General features: G+C 38.0%; 1 protein-coding gene across 1 annotated transcript in view; it reads right to left on the bottom strand.

Moving 5' to 3' along the window:
* Positions 1–6,611: 6,611 nt before the first annotated feature.
* Positions 6,612–20,077, bottom strand: part of LOC105479654 (SPARC like 1) — a 63,677-nt gene continuing 50,211 nt past the window's right edge. Inside the window, exons 8-11 of the mRNA XM_011737747.2 lie at positions 15,392–15,528; positions 13,223–13,371; positions 12,296–12,444; positions 6,612–7,040 (exon numbers count right to left, since the gene is read on the bottom strand). Coding sequence (XP_011736049.2) covers positions 7,012–7,040; positions 12,296–12,444; positions 13,223–13,371; positions 15,392–15,528 — 464 coding nt within the window. The 3' untranslated portion in view covers positions 6,612–7,011. The remainder of the gene's footprint in view (positions 7,041–12,295; positions 12,445–13,222; positions 13,372–15,391; positions 15,529–20,077) is intronic.

Below are 20,077 nucleotides of genomic sequence, written 5' to 3'. Positions count from 1 at the left end.
TCAGACGATATTAAGCAAGATGCAGTTATTTGTGAGCTGGGCATGGTGGTATACACCTGTAATCCCAGCTACTGGGGAGCCTGTGGGAGGTGGGAGGTTCACTTGAGCCCAGGAGTTTGAGACCAGCCTGGGTAACATAGTGAGGCCCTTGTCTGTAAATAAGGGGTATGTGAAGTTTTAAAATGTATGTGATTTTTAAAGAAAAAAAATAATTACTTAAATACTTATCCAAATTTAACAAGGCCCCAATCTGTGTTGCAGCATCATTATTTTAGACTAAAATAATTTTCTACCCCCAAATTGCCTTGTGCTTTTCAAGTCTGCACCCATGCACTTGCTGTTCCTCTGCCTGAAATGTTTCATCCATTTGTCTTCCTTTAAGACCTGGTTCAGATACTGTCTTCTCTGAAGTCTTTGATCCATAGCTTTGTATTTGTGTCTCAAAATACTTATCAAATTGCATTGTAGTTTCCCTTTATGAATCTCTCTTCCTCATCAGATCTGAACTTAAACTGTTTGTATCTCAAGCACTCACCGTTGACTCTATAATGAAGTCTACTTACAAAAGTGTTATATAGAATACAGGCAACTCTATTGTGTATTTAGCATTGTTCCAAAATTTATTGAAAAGTTTTAAGAATCCAGATATTAGGAGAGATTAGAGAGGTTCCAAATAGAAAAGCAAAATAACTAGGAAAAAGTTATAGACAGCTGGGAAAAAAATCTTTTTAGAGAAAGAAAGCAACAAGGTGAATTAGAAAAAGCAAAAGAATGGATATTAGAGAAGAAGTATTCTCTTCATAAAGAATAAGCTCCTAACAGTCAAAGTAATTCAGCACAAACACCTTTTTAATAGTAAGTGCAGAGAAACACTGGGAGAGGGCACTGAAGATTTGGAGGGAAATCTGCTAGCCCCTTGTCACATTCCATTATAAGCTATATGGGAGAGAAGTTTGAATAGCTGATTCCTGGGGACTGCCTAAAGTCTCATTTTCAAAATTTGGAAAGTTTCATAACCACCATCCAACTAATAAATCCTTTCAGCTATTTCAGATTCCCCAAACCCATGCTTACCAGGGGCGGTTGTGGAGGTAGGGGAAATGGGACCTGAGGGAAAAATGGTGGTACTTGTGGTGGATAGAAGATAAATCTCTGTAAAAAGAAACAGAATGTCAGTCATTTCAGACAATGGCAAACTTTTAAAATGATGAATGCATTATTTAAAAATACAACTAGAAGTTTACCTGTTCACTGGAACTTTCAGCATATTGTTCAAGCTTGCAAAACAATAACAGCAACAAGGTAAAGCAGGATATGGCAATACATTCACTAAAGAGAGGTTTTGTTCTAAAGGAGAATAGGTAATAAGCTACTCTGGAGCGTTATACCCATCAGTAATGTAACCTCACTTCTGAAATAAAAAGCAGTTGGATATCTAATAGGAAAATGTTTAATTTTGTGCAATGATTTGGAAGACCAAGTGCTTTTTGCTTTTAAATTTATATCCAAAGAATACTTTTATTTACATTTCTTAAGATTAATTCCATATTACCTGAATATCTCCTTTTGTAAATCTTTGAATGAATAGTGTTCTTGATTTAGTTCTCAGTAGTTATAAATTCAAAGTGAAGGGAGTGTGGAAATGAACATTTAAGTTCTGCATCCCAAACACAAATTTTGAAAGCTCCCTCACTTCTTCAAAAGCTCCTTTGTTACAAAGTGTGCAGGGGAGTTTCTTGCCTACTGGGTGCCCTCATATTCAGACTAGTAAACACAGATTAGACTCAGTGGATCTTTGATGACAAAATGTCTATATAGGTGAAGTTAATGATGTTCTGGGATTACAGTATTTCATATATTCTTAGAGGGCTATCATTGTCAAAAGCACCATTTATTTCATAAATTACCAAAAAAGAAAAGCACTGCTGTTAAGCTGCCGTGACACTTTATCACATTATGTTTGTAAGACACAGCTGAATTTCAAAGCTGCTAAAATATCAAAGAGTACGTGTTAGAATTAATGAAATATGTGTGCTGCAACATTCCCATCAGCATAAAGAAACAGGCATAAAGAATACAAATTGTTTGAATTTTAGACCACAACACTTGTCAGCTTTGGCAAAAAGGATTGTGGTCTAAAGAAACAAATTAGGTTTGTTATCAAGGGCACTATAGGTGAATGTAGCTTTTTATCCAAACCTAGTTTGGATAGGTTTGGACTTTTAAAGGTGTGTCTGTATGATCCCTCAAATATTATTCAGGCATAAGTTGTTACTACGTTCATAATTCAGCAATCGATGTAAGTTATCTTAAATATTTCCTTCTTTAAAATCAAATCTACAATGAAGTAGATAGTCCTCTGGTGTCAGAGCGTTTCCACGTAACAGCCTTTTAAGAAAACATGAGACGGTTTGGGGCAAGGGCATTACAAATGAAACTCAATTCAAACTGCTTAATTTAGACTTGGGTCACTGCAGAGTATTTGTTCTATATCACTGAGTTTATTCAGAACATCCTGTCTTTCAGATAGGACCCTTCTCTGCGTTAGATGCATTAAAAAAATTATCTCCATGCAACTCTGAGGTGTTCCTAGGACTCATTTCATAGACAAGGAAACCGTGGGTTAGTTCAAGGTCACACAGCTAGCACATGGCATATGGAGCTGAGATTTGTCCTGGGCAGAGTCTTGGGCTGACAAACAGTGGTGAACTCCTAGTTCTATGACTTTCCTGGATTCCACTTTCCTCTTTTGTGAAATGAAAAGATAAGACCCGCTTTCTAGCCCAGAAATGCGATGACTCTGAATCTGAAATTGAGTCAGCAACTGAGAAGGGTGTACTCACGGGGATGGGCAGAGCAGTGGCAGTGCTCAAAAGGCCAGCCAAGATGAGAAATTTCATTCTAAAGGTCAAGCCTGGAATTGAAGGGGCAGAAGATCATTTTGAGTTTTTTTCTATTTAAGTCCTATTCCTATTGTAAATAGGTAGATTAGTTAGAGGTGTTGAAATAGTGGTCAAGATAAATCCTGCCTCCAAACATCGGTTTTGTAAACCTACAAGAGTGTTTTTCAAAGCTTTGAATTCCTTAGACAAGACATGCACTGTTTAGCTCCCAAAATAGCTCATTACGTTCTACTTTCTTATAAAGTTACAGTTCAGCCTATACACTGTACATGTTTGGTCCCTGAAGTTGAGTTTGTGATCTTTACACACAAATCTTTCTTTTTTTTTTTTTTTTTTGAGACAGGGTCTTGCTCTGTCACCCATGCTGGAGTGCAGTGGCACAATCATAGCCTCCTGTACCCTCGAACTGCTGGGCTCAAGTGATCCTTCTGCCTCAGTCTCCCAAGGAGCTAGGACTACAGGTGTGTGCCACCACACCTGGCTAGTTTTTAAAAAATTTCCTTAGAGATGGAGTCTTGCTATGTTGCCACCCTGTTGCAAGGCTGGTCTTGAACTTCTGGCCTCAAGCAACCTTCCCACCACAGCCTTCCAAAGTGCTGGGATTACAGGTATGAGCCACTGTGCTCAGTTCTACTCACAAATCTTTAAACACCAGTGTTGCATCATGCTTATTATTAGGAATTGATCACTACTGGCTAAAATGAGAGGAAAGTTTTCATGTAATACACAAATAAATCCACCTGAAGCTTGTACCTCTGTGAGACTTACCAGGCCTTCATATAGTCTGGTTGCTGTTATTGCCAGTTATAGTTCTCGGGAAGGAAATTGTATGGGAAAAATTTTGTAAGATGTAATGTGTTGGTAGAAAATCAGCACAATATGAGTAAATGCAGATTCAATAAAGCAAATCAACTGACCTTTTATTGGTCCATTGGTTCTGAAAGGAGGCATTTTTATGTTTTAAAAATCGCGTTTAATTCAAATTAACTTACCTTGTGAGTTTCAAACCAAATCACTACTCTGGAACTGGATTTTGAAAGACAAACAACTTCATCATATTCTTACTAAGACTTATCTCCAGCATTGAGGCAAGTTATATCTATATCTGCATCTATAAATCACACTTCAGCTGTTACACAGATTTAAAACTCAACTCTGATTTATCTTAGTGCTACTTTGCCTGAATTTAGGCAACTTACTTCCCTTCTTTTCCTTTTTCATGTTTTTTCTTTGTATTTTTATTCATTCTGGATTCAGACGCTTTAATTTCTTTCTTCTTTTTAGAAGTGGACCTATTAGAAATCGTTAAATTATCCAATACAAGAATATGTTACATTCTTTTATCTAGTGCAATAGAATCAGTCCAAAGTATACTTTCTCTTCAATTACCTTTGCTTCAGTGGCTCTTGGAGCAGCAAATTCAAGGAGCAGTGTGATCATCTAGAATCTCTATGCCCATCTAGTATTTAAGCCATGTTACTAATGCCTTTATGGTTACGGGCAATATGAGTCACAAAATTCAAAGCTAAACTGAATAATTGTGTTCACACCAGGAGCTCCAACTTCCAAAATATCTCAATTACACAGAGGTAGACTTACAGACTGATTACTGAGAAAATAACTTCATCTCCTAGGTTAGGATTAGAGTATGTCTTTATCACAGACAACCCACAATTAAAAATTGTGACCACCAAGAATATTAATGTGCCTCTATAATAAATGAGCTAGCTGTACATGTGAGAGCCTTAAATGATACAGAAATTTAAGGTTTGAAAATTTCTAGTATTCAATATTTTTCATTTCAAAATGAATATTATTTTCAAATAAATTTTTTTAGTAGATATTGAGGTGGTGTCCTTACCGTGGTGTTAAAGTCGCTTTTCACTATTCTAAAATATTTTTGAAAGTTGTCTGAGGGTAAAAGATAATTTAGGCCTAATTAATACCTCTGAATACAACTTCACTGTTCCCAACAACCTAGTTTGTAACTAGCTAAGACCTTTTTAGCTTCATATAAAAACGTTCTGAAATTTGGAATAGTTTCTAAAATTATTTCTGTAGTTGGAAAAAATTACAAATAATAATTAGATTTTGATTAATCAAATTGAACTTAATTATTTAGAAAGGACATAGTATGATATAGTTCTAGTTAAGAATAAGGTAATTGGCCAGGTGCGGTGGCTCACGCCTGTAATCCCAGCACTTTGCGAGGCTGAGGTGGGTGGATCACGAGGTCAGGAGTTTGAGACCAGCCTGACCAACATGGTGAAAACCCGTCTCTACTAAAAATACAAAAATAAGCCAGGTGTGGTGGCACGTGCCTGTAATACCAGCTACTCAGGAGGTTGAGGCAGGAGAATTGCTTGAACCTGGGAGGCGGAGGTTGCAGTGAGCTGAGATTGTACCACTGCACTCCAGCCTTGGGTGACAGAGCAAGACTCTGTCTCACAAAAGAATAAGTAATTTATTGAGCTATGAAAAGAGATAATGAATAAAATTTTGAAATACTCAAAGAAGATTATTCTGACAAAAAATAAACTATTCTGTAAGTATCTTTCAGATAAAATTCCTAGGGGCATGTTCTCTCCGTGACTATCACAGATAAGGTTTGTAATAACAACAACAACTTTTTGATTATTTGAAAAAATACTAAAAGATAATTGTATTGATATCTTTCATTTCAGCTAGAAAAATATGTGAAAAACCATTTTCTTTCAAATAGTCAAATAAAGTGGGTGACATGTTCTTTTATTGCCTTACTTCAGAAGTTGGAAAACTATATTATGATGTCATATTTTTGTGATCTAGCTTTTACTGTAATAGCTACCAAAGAAGAGCTCAAATAAAAACACAAATTTTTGCTTATAACAGGTTTTTTTGCTATCAGTTTACATTAATAATATTTAATCTCTCTCTACATTGGACATCAAGACGCTTTATGGCCCTCTTCCTGTTTTACCCTTACATTTTCTTTATTTTGAGATAATGAATATGTAGAAATTTTTGCAGGGCTGCCGTCTTCCCCAGCACACATGCTCAACTGTACAAAAAGTTAGAATTAGTTGGATCAAGCAGTGCATAATCTTCACATTTTATTTTCATTTATTTATTTTTTGAGACAGGGCCTTGTCCTGTCACCAAGGCTGGAGAGCAGTGGCACAATATCAGCTCACTGCAGCCTTGACCTACTGGTCTCAAGCAATTCTCCTACCTCAGTCCGCCAAGTAGCTGGGACAACAGGTGCATGCCACCACGCCTGGCTATTTTTTTAAGTTTTCATAGAGACATGGTCTCTCCATGTTGCCTAGGCTGGTCTTGAACTCCTGAGCTCAAGGAATCCACCCACCTTGGCCTCCCAAAGTGTTGAGATTACAGTTGTGAGCCTCTGCACCCAGCTTGTTCTACATTTTAAATCAAATTTGGTAAAAAAGCACTTGAATTTATTTTTATTCTGTTTAAACTTATATAATGATGAAGGACATTAATGAGCAGCTTTTACCACTGAGTATTTGTTTCCTGTAAGAGGTGTCTCACACTTTTTCCTCAACCACACACACACGCACACACATGCACGCACACACACGCACACACACTTAAAGTAGTAGGGTTTAGGAAGCACAATTATAATTTGACATGAAGTGTGAGTCTTGGGTTGATCTTTCACATTTGATTGTCTAAATTATAACTGGAAATACACTTGACTAAGCATTTGGATTTTTATGGACTGTTTATTAGGGTATTAAGATATTGAAAATAATACACGTAAACCACAAAAGAGTAGCATTCCATTTTCTTGAAGTGCATATGATATTATGAACAATACAAATGCATTATTTTTATCGTTAATAGTTTTATCATTAATTATCTCATAAGTCGATGCAGAGAGTGAAATTACTATGAATTAAACTTCTGTTCACAATGTACAGTATTTTGCATATGTTGACTTTACCTGGCGCATAGGTTGTTATCAAGCAATTACTCTCATTGTCTTGTCACACATGCAAACATTTTGCTAAATATAAATCTACAAGTATTACAGCTGCATATATTTCTGAAGTGGTTAGAACAGAGGAGGATGCTGGAAAGTTGAGTTCTTTAAAATCTTCATTCAAAACAAGAGATTTTCATCTATGTCTTCTGTAAAAAACAAGAAGCAAAACAACACTTTTAGAAAGTAGCCAGATTAGTAGCACAAACAATATTAGAGTTGGGGGATTAGAGAAACCATCTAATAAGGCAGTATAATGGTGATCCTCAACTCTGGTAGGGCATCAACATCACTCATGAACTTTTAAAAATATATTTTTAGGCCTCACCTCTGGACTCTAGAATCTGAATCCCTAGGGGTGGACTAATGGCATGTAGACATTTAGAAAACTGCAGGTAATTTGGCTGCAGGGTTGAGAACCACTGATAGGGGAAGAGCAGGTTAAGGGGAGGTCCAGCCAAGAAGTGCCAAGTATACTAATCTAGAAGGTGAGCTGAAATATAATGGAAATAAATAGAAGTGTAGTGCTAGGTAAATCCAGCTTTTAATTGAGTAGCTTGTCAAAGAAATTGTTGCCATACATGTGGAAGAAGACAGCATCCTCTAGGAGATATATAAGATCACTCCTTACCAACATGGGCCACCCTAACAAACTATTATACTACTCTGTGTGGGCACTAGGTAATTTTCCTGCTAATAATATTTATCTAGCCCAGAGAATGGGAAAGATTATGGACTTCGATATTTTTTTTTTGAGTACTGGCTTCATATGTAAAATGGAGATAATAGCTTCATTACTTACACATTTACTTATATTTGCACCCATAGCTTTTGTCTTCTTTCTGTTGCTCAGAGATTGTCCTTTTTCTTGATGTTAAGGCTAATTCCTCTTCCTATGCTCAAGATCTCTTCTGACCTTCACAAGATTCTCCTTTTACTTTCCTCTTTTTTTTCTTACATCCTTCTTCCACCTTTCCTTTTTTTTACTAGACCCTTCCATTAGCATTTAAATATGTTTTATATTTAGCCTCTAGAACAGTGCCTGCATTTATGTAGACCATCTGTAAAGGTTTCTTGAGCAAATAAATGAATAAATGAAAGGAGTGCTCAAATCTCTTTTATTCTTAAAAATGCTCCCCTTACTCTGTATCTTTTCTAGGTCTTTGCTGCACTCAAACATTCACTCCTTACCCTTTCTCATTTCCCTTTTCTTCTGAATCTATAGAATATGACTTCCATCTCTACCATTCCACCAAAACTACTATAACCAAGGCCACCCAGGATATCTTTATTTCTTTCATCTTCTTTGACATCTCAGTCGCATTTGGCACTGCCAATCTCTTCCTCCTCTTTGAAACACCTCCTTTGCATGGCACTATCCTGGTTTTCTTCCTTCATTTCAGGAGAAACTTCAATGTCCTTACTGAATTCTTTCTTCCTCCCCATCCATCATCTAGATGTTTTTCTCAGCATGGTGTTCAATCCTAGACCCCTTTTCACGTAAGTCAATGCGTTTTCCTTGGGAGAATTAATTCCCTTCCCCGGTGTCAATTATTCTCTGTATGCTTATAATCCTCAAATATGCATTTCAGTTCCAAAACCCTGTCTTGATGTATAAGCAGCCAACAAATATATATAAAGTTCCACGTTACTAATAATCAGGAAAATTTTAATCAAAACCATCTCACAATGAGATACCAGTTCACAGCAGTCAGAATGGCTATAATTTAAAAGTCTAAAAACAACATGCTGCTGAAGCTGCAGAGAAAAAGGAATGCTTAGACACTGGTAATGTAAATTAGTTGAGCCACTGTGGAAAGCCGTTTGGAGATTTCTCAAAGAACTTAGAACTGCTATTCAACCCAGCAATCCAATTACTGGGTATATTTATTAAAAAATCATTTTACCAAAAAGACACATGAACTCACATGCTCATTGCAGCACTATTCACAATAGCAAAGACAAAATCAATGTAGGTGCCCATCAGTGTTGGGCATGGTAGGGATAATGGTAGTTTTGATGGAGTGGTAGAGATAATGGCCAAACTATAATTACTTTTGCATGAAACTAACACTTAGGAGACAACCTAATACTTTAGGATTCAAAGTATCTAAAATGGAATTTGTCATTTACTCCAAATCCACTTCTGTTCTTGTGTTTTCTCAGTAGAAGGTGCCTCTATTTACCTCTATTTACCCTGCCTGCTCTAAGCCAGGGACCTAGGCATTGTACTTTTCAGTCTCTCACCTCTCTGCTCTCTGCTACCACATATTTCCTATCAAATATTGTCTTATTTCCACATGATAGACATTTCAGTATGCTTACATTTTAAAATATATCTTGAATATGTTCACTTCTGTTTCTCCTCCTCCCCACCCCCCGCTTTTGATCACTCCTCTACTTCAAGTTCTCATCAGCTCTTGCCTGGGTTTACCACAATATTCTCTCAACAGTTCTTTGGCTCTGCCACAATGTAACCAGGGGAATCCGTCTTAAATACAAACCCAGGGAAATCACTGACTTGTTGGAAACACTTTGGTGATCCCCCAGTACTCTTAGGATAATGTCTTTAAATGGCTTTGGGGAACTTGCGTTCATCTGAGTTGTTTACCCTGTTAGTCTCACTTGGAAGGTTTTCTGATGATTAGCATGGATATGTGTCAATGCATGGTATGCATGGGCGCAAAATAAATGAGGACTCCTGCACCTGTTATTTGAACCCCATTTTTACAGATAAGGAAAATGAGACTCACTGAGGATAAGCGACACGCCCTAATTCACATAGCTAGTTGAATAACAGCTATGTGAGGAATATATGGGTACATCTATCACAGGCAGTTAAAATTCAGGAAAACATTGGCTAAACTCTATCTTCTCCTTCTGTGGATTTCTCAGCCTTGAAGGAAAGAAGGGTATACTTACAAATAAATTTTTTTTTTCTTTAGCTACATTCCAAAGCAATAACTTGTTTACGTGTTCTGACTGAATATTTAATATCTGCTTTATTGGTTTATTATGTGATAATTTTTTCCTTTCTTCAAAATAAGGCAATGATAGCCAAACCACAGTGCACAAACAAGATCATTAACAGCTTTGTAAATGACTGGACTTTAAGTCCTTCCTGCTCCTCCCAGACAACCGCCCAGCGGAGCCTGGGTGAGCTTACACACTGAAGAGCTGCCAGAAGCTTTGCAAAAGGAAGAATGAGATGCAACTGGTTTTCTTAAGTAAAATGGCCTGTTTAAATTTGCCTTTTTATCAGTCGTTTAAAATCACATGTCATATAAACAGGCATCCATAAATACATCCTATTCCAGCCGAGTTTTCCCCTCTAGATAATGGTGGGGCAGGGCAGGGCAGGACAGAGGGATATATTTGAATTTTTATAAGTACTCTGCGTGTATCATAGATGTTAGAAAGACAATTGACACCCAACCCCGTGTGGTATCCTTCTCCTCCTCCTGCTGTAACAGGATTGGTCAGTGTGACCAATAAAATGAGGCAGAAGTCATGATATATAACTTCTGAGATTAGGTTACAAAAGACTTTGGGGCCTCAGTCTTGGCTTTCTCTTTCTGCCTGGTCACTCACTCTGGAGGAAACCAGACACCATGCTGTGGGCAGCCCTGTGGACGAGAGGCCTACATGATGGGATACTGAAGGCTCCTGCAAAGAGCCATGGGAGTGAGCTTAGAAGTAGACCCTTAGCCACAGTCAAGCCATCAGATAACTGTCACACTGCATGACCCCTTGACCACAACCTAATGAGAGATCCTAATCCAGAGCCATCCAGGTTGGTTACTGTGAGATTCCTGACCCTTGGAAACCGTGAGAAAGAATTTAACCTGTTAAGTTGTGGGGTGATTCACTATGCAGCATAGACAACTAATACACAGAACGAGGTACTTACAAAAATATACATCCTTTCACAGAATGTTTATTTCACAGAATGATATTGCAAGGAGAAGGACTGACCCTCTCTGCTTACCTATAAATCTTCATACTTTCACCTCTTCCTCTCTAAAGGCATTCTACATATATATGGGGAATATTTTAAAAATGAAGTTTGCACAAGTTATTTCTTTTTGGGAACTTCCAACGTTTGATGAACTTACTTTCCTTATTGGCCTAGCTGCATGTTTATCCCGATGGTATATTGTAAACATGAATGAAATCTCTGTTTCAGAGATTTGATGTTCACTGTTAATTTATGTTCTGTGAATGGTATTTTTCTTATTTATTTATTTTAACTGACAAATAAACACGGTATGTATTTATCATGTAAAACATGACCTTTTAAAATATATATACATTGTGGAATGGCTAAATTGATCTGATTAACGAATGCATTACCTCACATACTATCGTTTTTGTGTGTGTGTGGTGAGAATTGCAAGTAGATTTGAATGCTCATTGTTTGAATATCTTTCTTTTTTTTTTTGAGACCGAGTCTCACTCTGTCTGTCGCCCAGGCTGGAGTGCAGTGGTGCGATCTTGGCTCACTGCAACCTCTGCCTCCCGGGTTCAAGCAATTCTCCTGCCTCAGCCTCCCGAGTAGCTGGGATTACAGGCGCGTGCCACCAAGCCCACCTACTTTTTGTATTTTTGGTAGAAGCAGAATTTCACCATGTTGGCCATGCTAGTCTCTAACTCCTGACCTCAGGTGATCCACCCACCTCGGCCTCCTAAAGTGCTGGGATTACAGGCATGAGCCACCGTGCCCAGCCTTTCATATCTTAATTATTGAAAACATACCTGCTCATAAAAGTCAAGTCTAACTTAAGGAAAGAAAAGGAAACATATTAAGACATAACCCAGCAAAATAAGTGTCTAAATTTAATTTCCTCCACTGCAGGAGTAAAGAAAGAATGCTCAGTTCCCATTCATTGAGGATGAAGCCATGGGTGAGTTTTGGGTTAAAGGATTATCCTGGCACTACTTGTGATGTAAAATCCAGTCTTCAGTGTGTCGGTAATGGATTCTGAGATGTTCTGACATCTCCCATTGTCAGCAATGGGCTTGCTTATTTATTCTTTACATGTAATTTTGAAAAGTTGGGCCCAAGGCCCAGGTTAAGGTAGGATATTAAATAAGGAAGGACACAAAGCCTGCTGAGATTTGACCCAACTCTGGATTCACATGTCTTTTTAGGCTTAGCTGACTGTTGAGACCTCAATGCATGTTCACCCTTGCTACCCTTTGAAAACAGTGCTATAAAGGTAGTAAGAAGTGACTTTGTAATGACAGCATGTGCACCAAGGAAGTCCTATCTGGGAAACTGCTACCTTTTTGTTTCTAGCTTCCAATTTGAACATGTGGCAGGACCTCTCTATGAAGCATGCGGGGGCTTAGGGCTTGTCTGGGGAAGAAGACATCCCTCTTCTTTGGCTGGTGATGAATTTACCTTCTTTAATTCCAAAGCAGTGGCCCCACTCCTTCAGGGTGATATGTTTATCCTTGTTGGGGTCACACTCCTCAAAGAAACGGGTTATGCAGTGTTCCATGGGCACCAGAGATGCTCGCAGAGGAGCAAGTTCGGAATGTGTCAGGACTCTGCAATGAAATACATGGCATCCTATTAACTGAGTAGCTTGTGCATGAAGATTTAACTCTCAGGCTCACCAAGGACATTCTTCTCCCATAAGGTTGCTGTATATGTGAAATAAATAGAATACCGATAAAAACTGCCAATGAAATAAACGATTTGTGGGTAAGGTTGACAGCTTTTGGGATGTCGATTCACGAGGTTTCTGTCTTCACAGCAACTGTCCTTTTCCTACCCTAAATCTATAGGGGTGTACCCAGCAATCATATTGGTACAACCTGGTTCTCATCCACTGACCGTACCTGATTGTTTTAGATGTAGTCACTTGACCCACATTGGGCCAGTCTTGGGAATTTAGGATCAAGAATGAGAAAGTCAGAGGAGTCTCTGTGGGAAGCTGGACCTTAACATGTAAACTTAGGAGCTATGGTGTAGCCATATTCTGCTATCTTCGCGGCAGCTTTTTTTTTTTTTTTTAATGAATATTACATAGCTTTGATAATTGTGATAAGGGGACTTCAAAAATTTCACTGACAGATAAAATTATAAAACATAAACTTTATCAACATAAGCTCTATCAAGTTCCAGACTTTTTTTTAATGATTATACTTTAAGTTCTAGGGTACATCACACACAGCAGCTTTGTGTTTAGACTCCTAACCAGGCATTTCAGTATTCTAAAATGGAACTGGGAAATGTCCTAAATCTAGATTTTCCTTCTGCATAGGTATGTAGATATTTCATCAGAGAGATACATCTAGAAATGGAAAGGTAAAGAGTTCTTACCTATCCATAGGGTGTTGATCAAGTTCACTAAACTGCCAGTGCACAGGATACACATACATGTGGTAGTTTTTCTTAAAGTCCCTTAAGAGAAGGTCAATGGGATGGTCCCCAGCCAAGAGCCTCTTTTCATCCAGGTAAATTTTCTTGACCTGGGGTTAAGAAGGCAGAAGACTGTCAGAGAATCAGACAAATGTAATGGACTCGTCACTTGCTAAACTTTACTTGAAGAGTGACAGTAACATGATAGAGAAAAACAAGCTCAGGACATCATGTGCAACCAAATGAAATTCCTTCCAATCAATACTATAGGCCTTTCTCATGCCTACACAGAATAGCACCTGATGGAAGAAACCTCTGGTTTTTAGAAGAAATTTAAATCTTTTTTAAACTTTTAAATATTTTAAGTATATTTTGCCTCTTTCTTTTAACAAGTAATTAATGTTCACTTTTTTTTTTTTTAAACTATGAGGTTTTAATGAAAAGGGCTGAATTGACTGAGGGAAAATTTTTGATTAGTTAATGAAAAGTGCTGCTCCTTCTCCTGATGGCAGAGTCCATTCTTAGTCTTCTAGGTCATCCATCCAGTGCCCACTCAGTCTCGCTTTCGGCCTGGTGTGCTACTGCTTGGCCAGCCCCATTGAAATTTCCCTGTTTCATAGCTAATATCCTCAAGGCTCTCTGTGACAATGTATTCAAGACGGAGGCTAGAAATTATTCTTGAGCAGCGCACGTGAAACTCTCAGCTTCTGATGTTGCCTCTTATTTCACTGAGTAATTGGAAGCAAACAGAACCTCCACCTGCTCCCAGAACCACAGCTTTCCTACCTGTGACCTTCCTGTGCTCCTAATCTAAGTCCAGCCCCTCTCATCTGGCTGGGACACGTATTGAAGAATGCCCCCTGGCAGTTGTGTGCATTCTCTGCTCCCCACTAATATTTCCTTCTTGACTGGGTTATTTCCAGAAGCATACAAACATCCTCTACCATCTCCCACTGCTAGGGGGGACTCTTGAACTCACTTCCCCCTCCAGCTGCCACCCCATTTCTCTTTATCTCTTTATAGCAAAACTCCTTGAAAGGATTGTCTATACTTGCTGCATCCACATCCTTCCTCCTAGTCTCTGTTGAACTCTCTCCACTGGAGCTTCCTTCCTGAAACATGCTCCCACCCCAGGAACAGCTCCTATCAAGGTCAACTATGACCTTGACATGCTAAATCTCTGGCCAATTCTCAGTCCTCAACTCACAACCTATAAACAGCATCTGACACAGTTAATGCACACCCTCCTTCCTGTTTTATTTATTTTTGCACCATGTTTCATCCCAACTGACATACTTATACATATATTTGCTGATTTGGTTATATTTGCATAAATGCTCATTTTACTACATACAATTGCATATATGTGCATATGTATATATACACATATATGCATATACACACATATAAGCATATATACATGTATATATACATGCGTATATGCGTATACATGTATATATACAAATTATACATATATAAATATATGCATATACATACATTACATACATACACACACACACACACACACACACACACACACACACACATACTTATTTATTTAGAATCTGTCTCTTCACCCAGAATGTAAACTCATGAAGGCAGAGATTTTCTTTTCATTGCTGTATCTCCAGTGTTTAGGTTAATTTCTGGCACCCAGGATGCACTCGGTAACTATCTCGTGAATGAATTTTCTCTGGAAGCTTCTGGAATCAATGCTTTTTAATCTTAATATATTACTGATATTTTGAGTAATGGATTGCTTTATATCATACATCTCTGCTGGCCTATGAGAGCAAAACAAATGCTTAGATTTAAATAAGATGTTTCACTGACTATATCAATGCTAAATTTATCTTAACTGTGCTCAACCAGAGCTTGCTCTAGGTATGAATTGAAGAGCCCTAATTCAGGCCACTGACCATGGGGAAGAATGGGGCGGTTTGGTGGTGTCCGAAACCTTGCGGCATGAATGGTGACATCTATTATTCTGTTAAGCCACATGGGCTAACCAGGCATGGAAAAGCATAGTGGGCTTTTGCCAGTATGCAGAGGTAGGTAGCCCCCCACCATGTCTTTCTTCCTCATGCCCTGTAGACAGACATTGAAGAAGCTAATCTGTGGATAACTTACTTTATTTCTCTGCTTCTCATTTAGATAGCCAGCGTGTTCAGAGTTGGCTTCATAAAGCTGCATGAGGATATTCTTGAGCCAGTCTCTCATCCGTAGAGGAAACTGAGTCACTTCAAAGTCCGTACAAGTAGGAATAGCTGTTACAAGCAGAAAATGTACTGTAATCTTTGGGCTTATTCGTGTACTATGGCAAATCCTCATAATAGGAAGCTTAACTTCTGGCAACTGACAGAGCTTTCTCAGGGCCCCATTATTATGACAGTGGTCCTTAGCCCTGGCAGCAGCACAACAGAATTGCCTGGGGTTTTATAAAACATACCAAATGCCAGCTTCCAATCAAGTAAATTCTGATGTGACTGGTCTGGTGTGAAGTTTGGGCATCAGGATGTTTTTAAAACTCCAAAATCTATTTGGATGTGCAGCTAGGCCCCAGAACCACTGCTGTAGAATCAGAGTTGAAATTTGTAGGTGGAGGGCACAAGTGCTATTGAATAGAGGAAAAGGTAGATATTAGCTGATACTATGGTAAGAAATAATGCTAAATCTCAGTGACTTAAAGAAACAAAAGTCAATTTTGCAATACTGCTACAAGTCCAATACAAGTTGGCAGGAGGGCTCTCTGCTCATTGCAGTCTCCCCAGAGCTCAGGATGACTGCCATTTTTTTTTTTAATTATACTTTAAGTTATGAGATACATGTGCAGAATGTGCAGGTTTGTTACATAAGTATACACATGCCATGGTGGTTTGCTGTACCTGTCAACCCATCATCTACATTAGGTATTTCTCCTAATGCTATCCCTCCTCTAGTCCCCCAGCCCCTCCCCTGACAGGCCCTGGTGTATGATGTTCCCCTCCCTGTGTCCTTGTGTTCTCATGGTTCAGCTCCTACTTATGAGTGAGAACATGTGGTGTTTGGTTTTCTGTTCCTGTGCTAGTTTGCTGAGAATGATGGTTTCCAGCTTCATGCATGTCCCTGCAAAGGACATGAACTCATCCTTTTTTATGGCTGCATAGTATTCCATGGTGTATATGTGTCACATTTTCTTTATCCAGTCTATCATTGATGGGCATTTGGGTTGCTTTCAAGTCTTTGCTATTGTGAACAGTGCTGTAATAAACATATGTGTGAATGCGTCTTTATAGTAGAATGATTTATAATCCTTTGGGTATATACCCAGTAATGGGATTGCTGTATCAAATGGTATTTCTAGTTCTAGATCCTTGAGGAATTGCCACACTGTCTTCCACAATGGTTGAACTAATTTACTCCCACCAACAGTATAAAAGTGTTCCTATTTCTCCACATCCTCTCCAGTACCTGTTGTTTCCTGACTTTTTAATGGTTGCCATTCTAACTGGCGTGAGATGGTATCTCATTGTGGTTTTGATTTGCATTTCTCTAATGACCACTGATGATGAACTTTTTTTCATATGTTTGTTGGCCACATAAATGTCTTCTTTTGAGAAGTGTCTGTTCATATCCTTCACCCACTTTTTGATGTGGTTGTTTTTTCTTGTAAATTTATATTAGTTCCTTGTAGATTCTGGATATAAGCCCTTAGTTAGATGGAAGATTGCAAAAATTTTCTCCCATTCTGTAGGTTGCCTGTTTACTCTGATGATAGTTTCTTTTGCTGTGCAGAAGCTCTTTAGTTTAGTTAGATCCCATTAGTCAATTTTGGCTTTTGTTGTCATTGCTTTTGGTATTTTAGTCATGAAGTCTTTGCCCACGCCTATGTCCTGAATGGTATTGCCTAAGTTTTGTTCTAGGGTTTTTATGGTTTTGGGTCTTATGTTTAAGTCTTTAATCCATCTTGAGTTAATTTTTGTATGAAGTGTATGGAAGGGGCCCAGTTTCAGTTTTCTGCATGTGGCTAGCCAGTTTTCCCAACACCATTTATTAAATAGGGAATCCTTTCCCCATTGCTTGTTTTTGTCAGGTTTGTCAAATATCAGATGTTTGTAGATGTGTGGCATTATTTCTGCGGCCTCTGTTCTGTTCCATTGGTCTATATATCTGTTTTGATACCATTACCATGCTGTTTTGGTTACTGTAGCCTTGTAGTATAGTTTTAAGTTAGGTAGTGTGATGCCTCCAGCTTTGTTCTTTTCGCTTAGGATTGTCTTGGATATATGGGCTCTTTTTTGGTTCCATATGAACTTTAAAGTAGTTTTTTCTAATTCTGTGAAGAAAGTCAGTGATAGCTTGATGGGGATAGGATTGAATCTATAAATTACTTTGGTCAGTAGAACCATTTTCATGATATTGATTCTTCCTATCCATGCTCATGGATATTTTTCCATTTGTTTGTGTCCTCTCTTATTTCCTTCAGCAGTGCTTTGTAGTTCTCCTTGAAGAGGTCCTTCACATCCATTGTAAGTTGTATTCCTAGGTATTTTATTCTCTTTGTAGCAATTGTGAATGGGCGTTCACTTATGACTTGGCTCTCTGCTTGTCTATTACTGGTATATAGGAATGCTTGTGATTTTTGCACATTGATTTTGTATCCTGAGACTTTGCTGAAGTTGCTTATCAGCTTGAGGAGATTTTGGCCTGAGATGATGGGGTTTTCTAAATATACAATTTTGTCATCTGCAAACAGAGATAATTCAACTTCCTCTCTTCCTATTTGAATACCCTTGATTTCTTTCTCTTGCCTCACTGCCCTGGCCAAAACTTCCAATACTATGTTGAATAGGAGTGGTGAGAGAGGGCATCCTTGTCTTGTGCTGGTTTTTAAAGGGAATGCTTCCAGCTTCTGCCCATTCAGTATGATATTGGCTATGGGTTTGTCATAAATAGCTGTTATTATTTTGAGATATGTTCCATCAATACCTAGTTTATTGAGAGTTTTTAGCATGAAGGGGTGTTGAATGTTGTTGAAGACCTTTTCTGCATCTATTGAGATAATTGTGTGGTTTTTGTCATTAGTTCTGTTTATGTGATGGGTTACATTTATTGATTTGCATATGTTGAACCATCCTTGCATCCCAGGGATGAAGGTGACTTGATTGTGGTAGATAAGCTTTTTTATGTGCTCCTGGATTTGGTTTATCAATATTTTATTGAGGATTTTCGCATCGATGTTCATCAGGGATATTGGCCTGAAATTTTCTTTTTTCATTGTGTCACTGTCAGGTTTTGGTATCAGGATGATGCTGGCCTCATAAAATGAAATAGGGAGGATTCCCTGTTTTTCTATTGTTTGGAATAGTTTCAGAAGGAACGGTACCAGCTCCTCTTTGTACCTCTGGTAGAATTCAGCTGTGAATCTTTCTGACCCTTGGCTTTTTTTGATTGGTAGACTATTAATTACTGCCTCAATTTCAGAACTTGTCATTGGTCTATTCAGGGATTCAACTTCTTCCTGGTTTAGTCTTGGGAGGGTATATGTGTCCAGTAATTTATCTATTTCTTCTAGATTTTCTAGTTTATTTGTGTGGAGGTGTTTATAGTATTTTCTGATGGTAGTTTGTATTTCTGTGGGATCAGTGGTGATATCCCCTTTATCATTTTTTATTGTATCTATTTGATTCTTCTCTCTTTTCTTCTGTATTAGTCTGGCTAGCAGTCTATCCATTTTGTTAATCTTTTCAAAAAACCAGCTCCTAGATTCATTGATTTTTTGAAGGGTTTTTCGTGTCTCTATCTCCTTCAGTTATGCTCTGATCATTGTTATTTCTTGTCTTCTGCTAGCTTTTGAATTTGTTTGCTCTTGCTTCTCTGGTTGTTTTAATTGTGATGCTAGGGTGTCAATTTTAGATCTTTCCTGCTTTCTCCTATGGGCATTTAGTGGTATAAATTTCCCTCTAAACGCTGCTTTAGCTGTGTCCCAGAGATTCTGGCACATTGTGTCTTCATTCTCATTGGTTTCAAGGAACTTCCTTATTTCTGCCTTAATTTGGTTATTTACCCAGTAGTCATTCAGGAGCAGGTTGTTCAGTTAACATGTAGTTGTGTGGTTTTGAGTGAGTTTCTTAATCCTGAGTTCTAATTTGATTGCAGTGTGGTCTGAGAGACTGTTATGATTTCTACTCTTTTGCATTTGCTGAGGAGTTTTTACTTTCAATTATTTGGTTAATTTTAGAATAAGTACAATGTGGTGCTGAGAAGAATGTATATTCTGTTGATTTGGGGTGGAGAGTTCTGTAGATGTGTATTAGGTCCGCTTAGTCCAGAGCTAAGTTCAAGTCCTGAATATACTTGTTAATTTCTGTCTTGTTGATCTGTCTAATATTTTACAGTGGAGTATTAAAGTCTCCCACTATTATTGTGTGGGAGTCTAAGGTCTCTAAGAACTTGCTTTGTGTATCTGGGTGCTCCTATATTGGGTGCATATATATTTAGGATAGTTAGCTCTTCTTGTTGCATTGATCCCTTTACCATTATATAATGCCCTTCTTTGTCTTTTTTGGTCTTTGTTAGTTTAAAGCCTGTTCTATCAGAAGCTAGGATTACAACTCCTGCTTTTTTTTTTTTTTTTTTTTTTTTTTGCTTTCCAATTCTTGGTAAATAGTCCTCCATCCTTTTACTTTGAGCCAATGTGTGTCTTTGCACATGAGCTGGGTCTCCTTAATACAGCACTTTTGACTCTTTATCCAATTTGCCAGTCTGTGTCGTTTAATTGGGGCATTTAGCCTGTTTACATTTAAAATTAATATTGTTATGTGTGAATTTGATCCT

The sequence above is a fragment of the Macaca nemestrina genome, chromosome 3 (genome assembly GCF_043159975.1).
Source record: "Macaca nemestrina isolate mMacNem1 chromosome 3, mMacNem.hap1, whole genome shotgun sequence".
Classification (NCBI taxonomy): Eukaryota; Metazoa; Chordata; class Mammalia; order Primates; family Cercopithecidae; genus Macaca; species Macaca nemestrina.
This window is presented reverse-complemented; position numbering and strand designations above follow the sequence as displayed.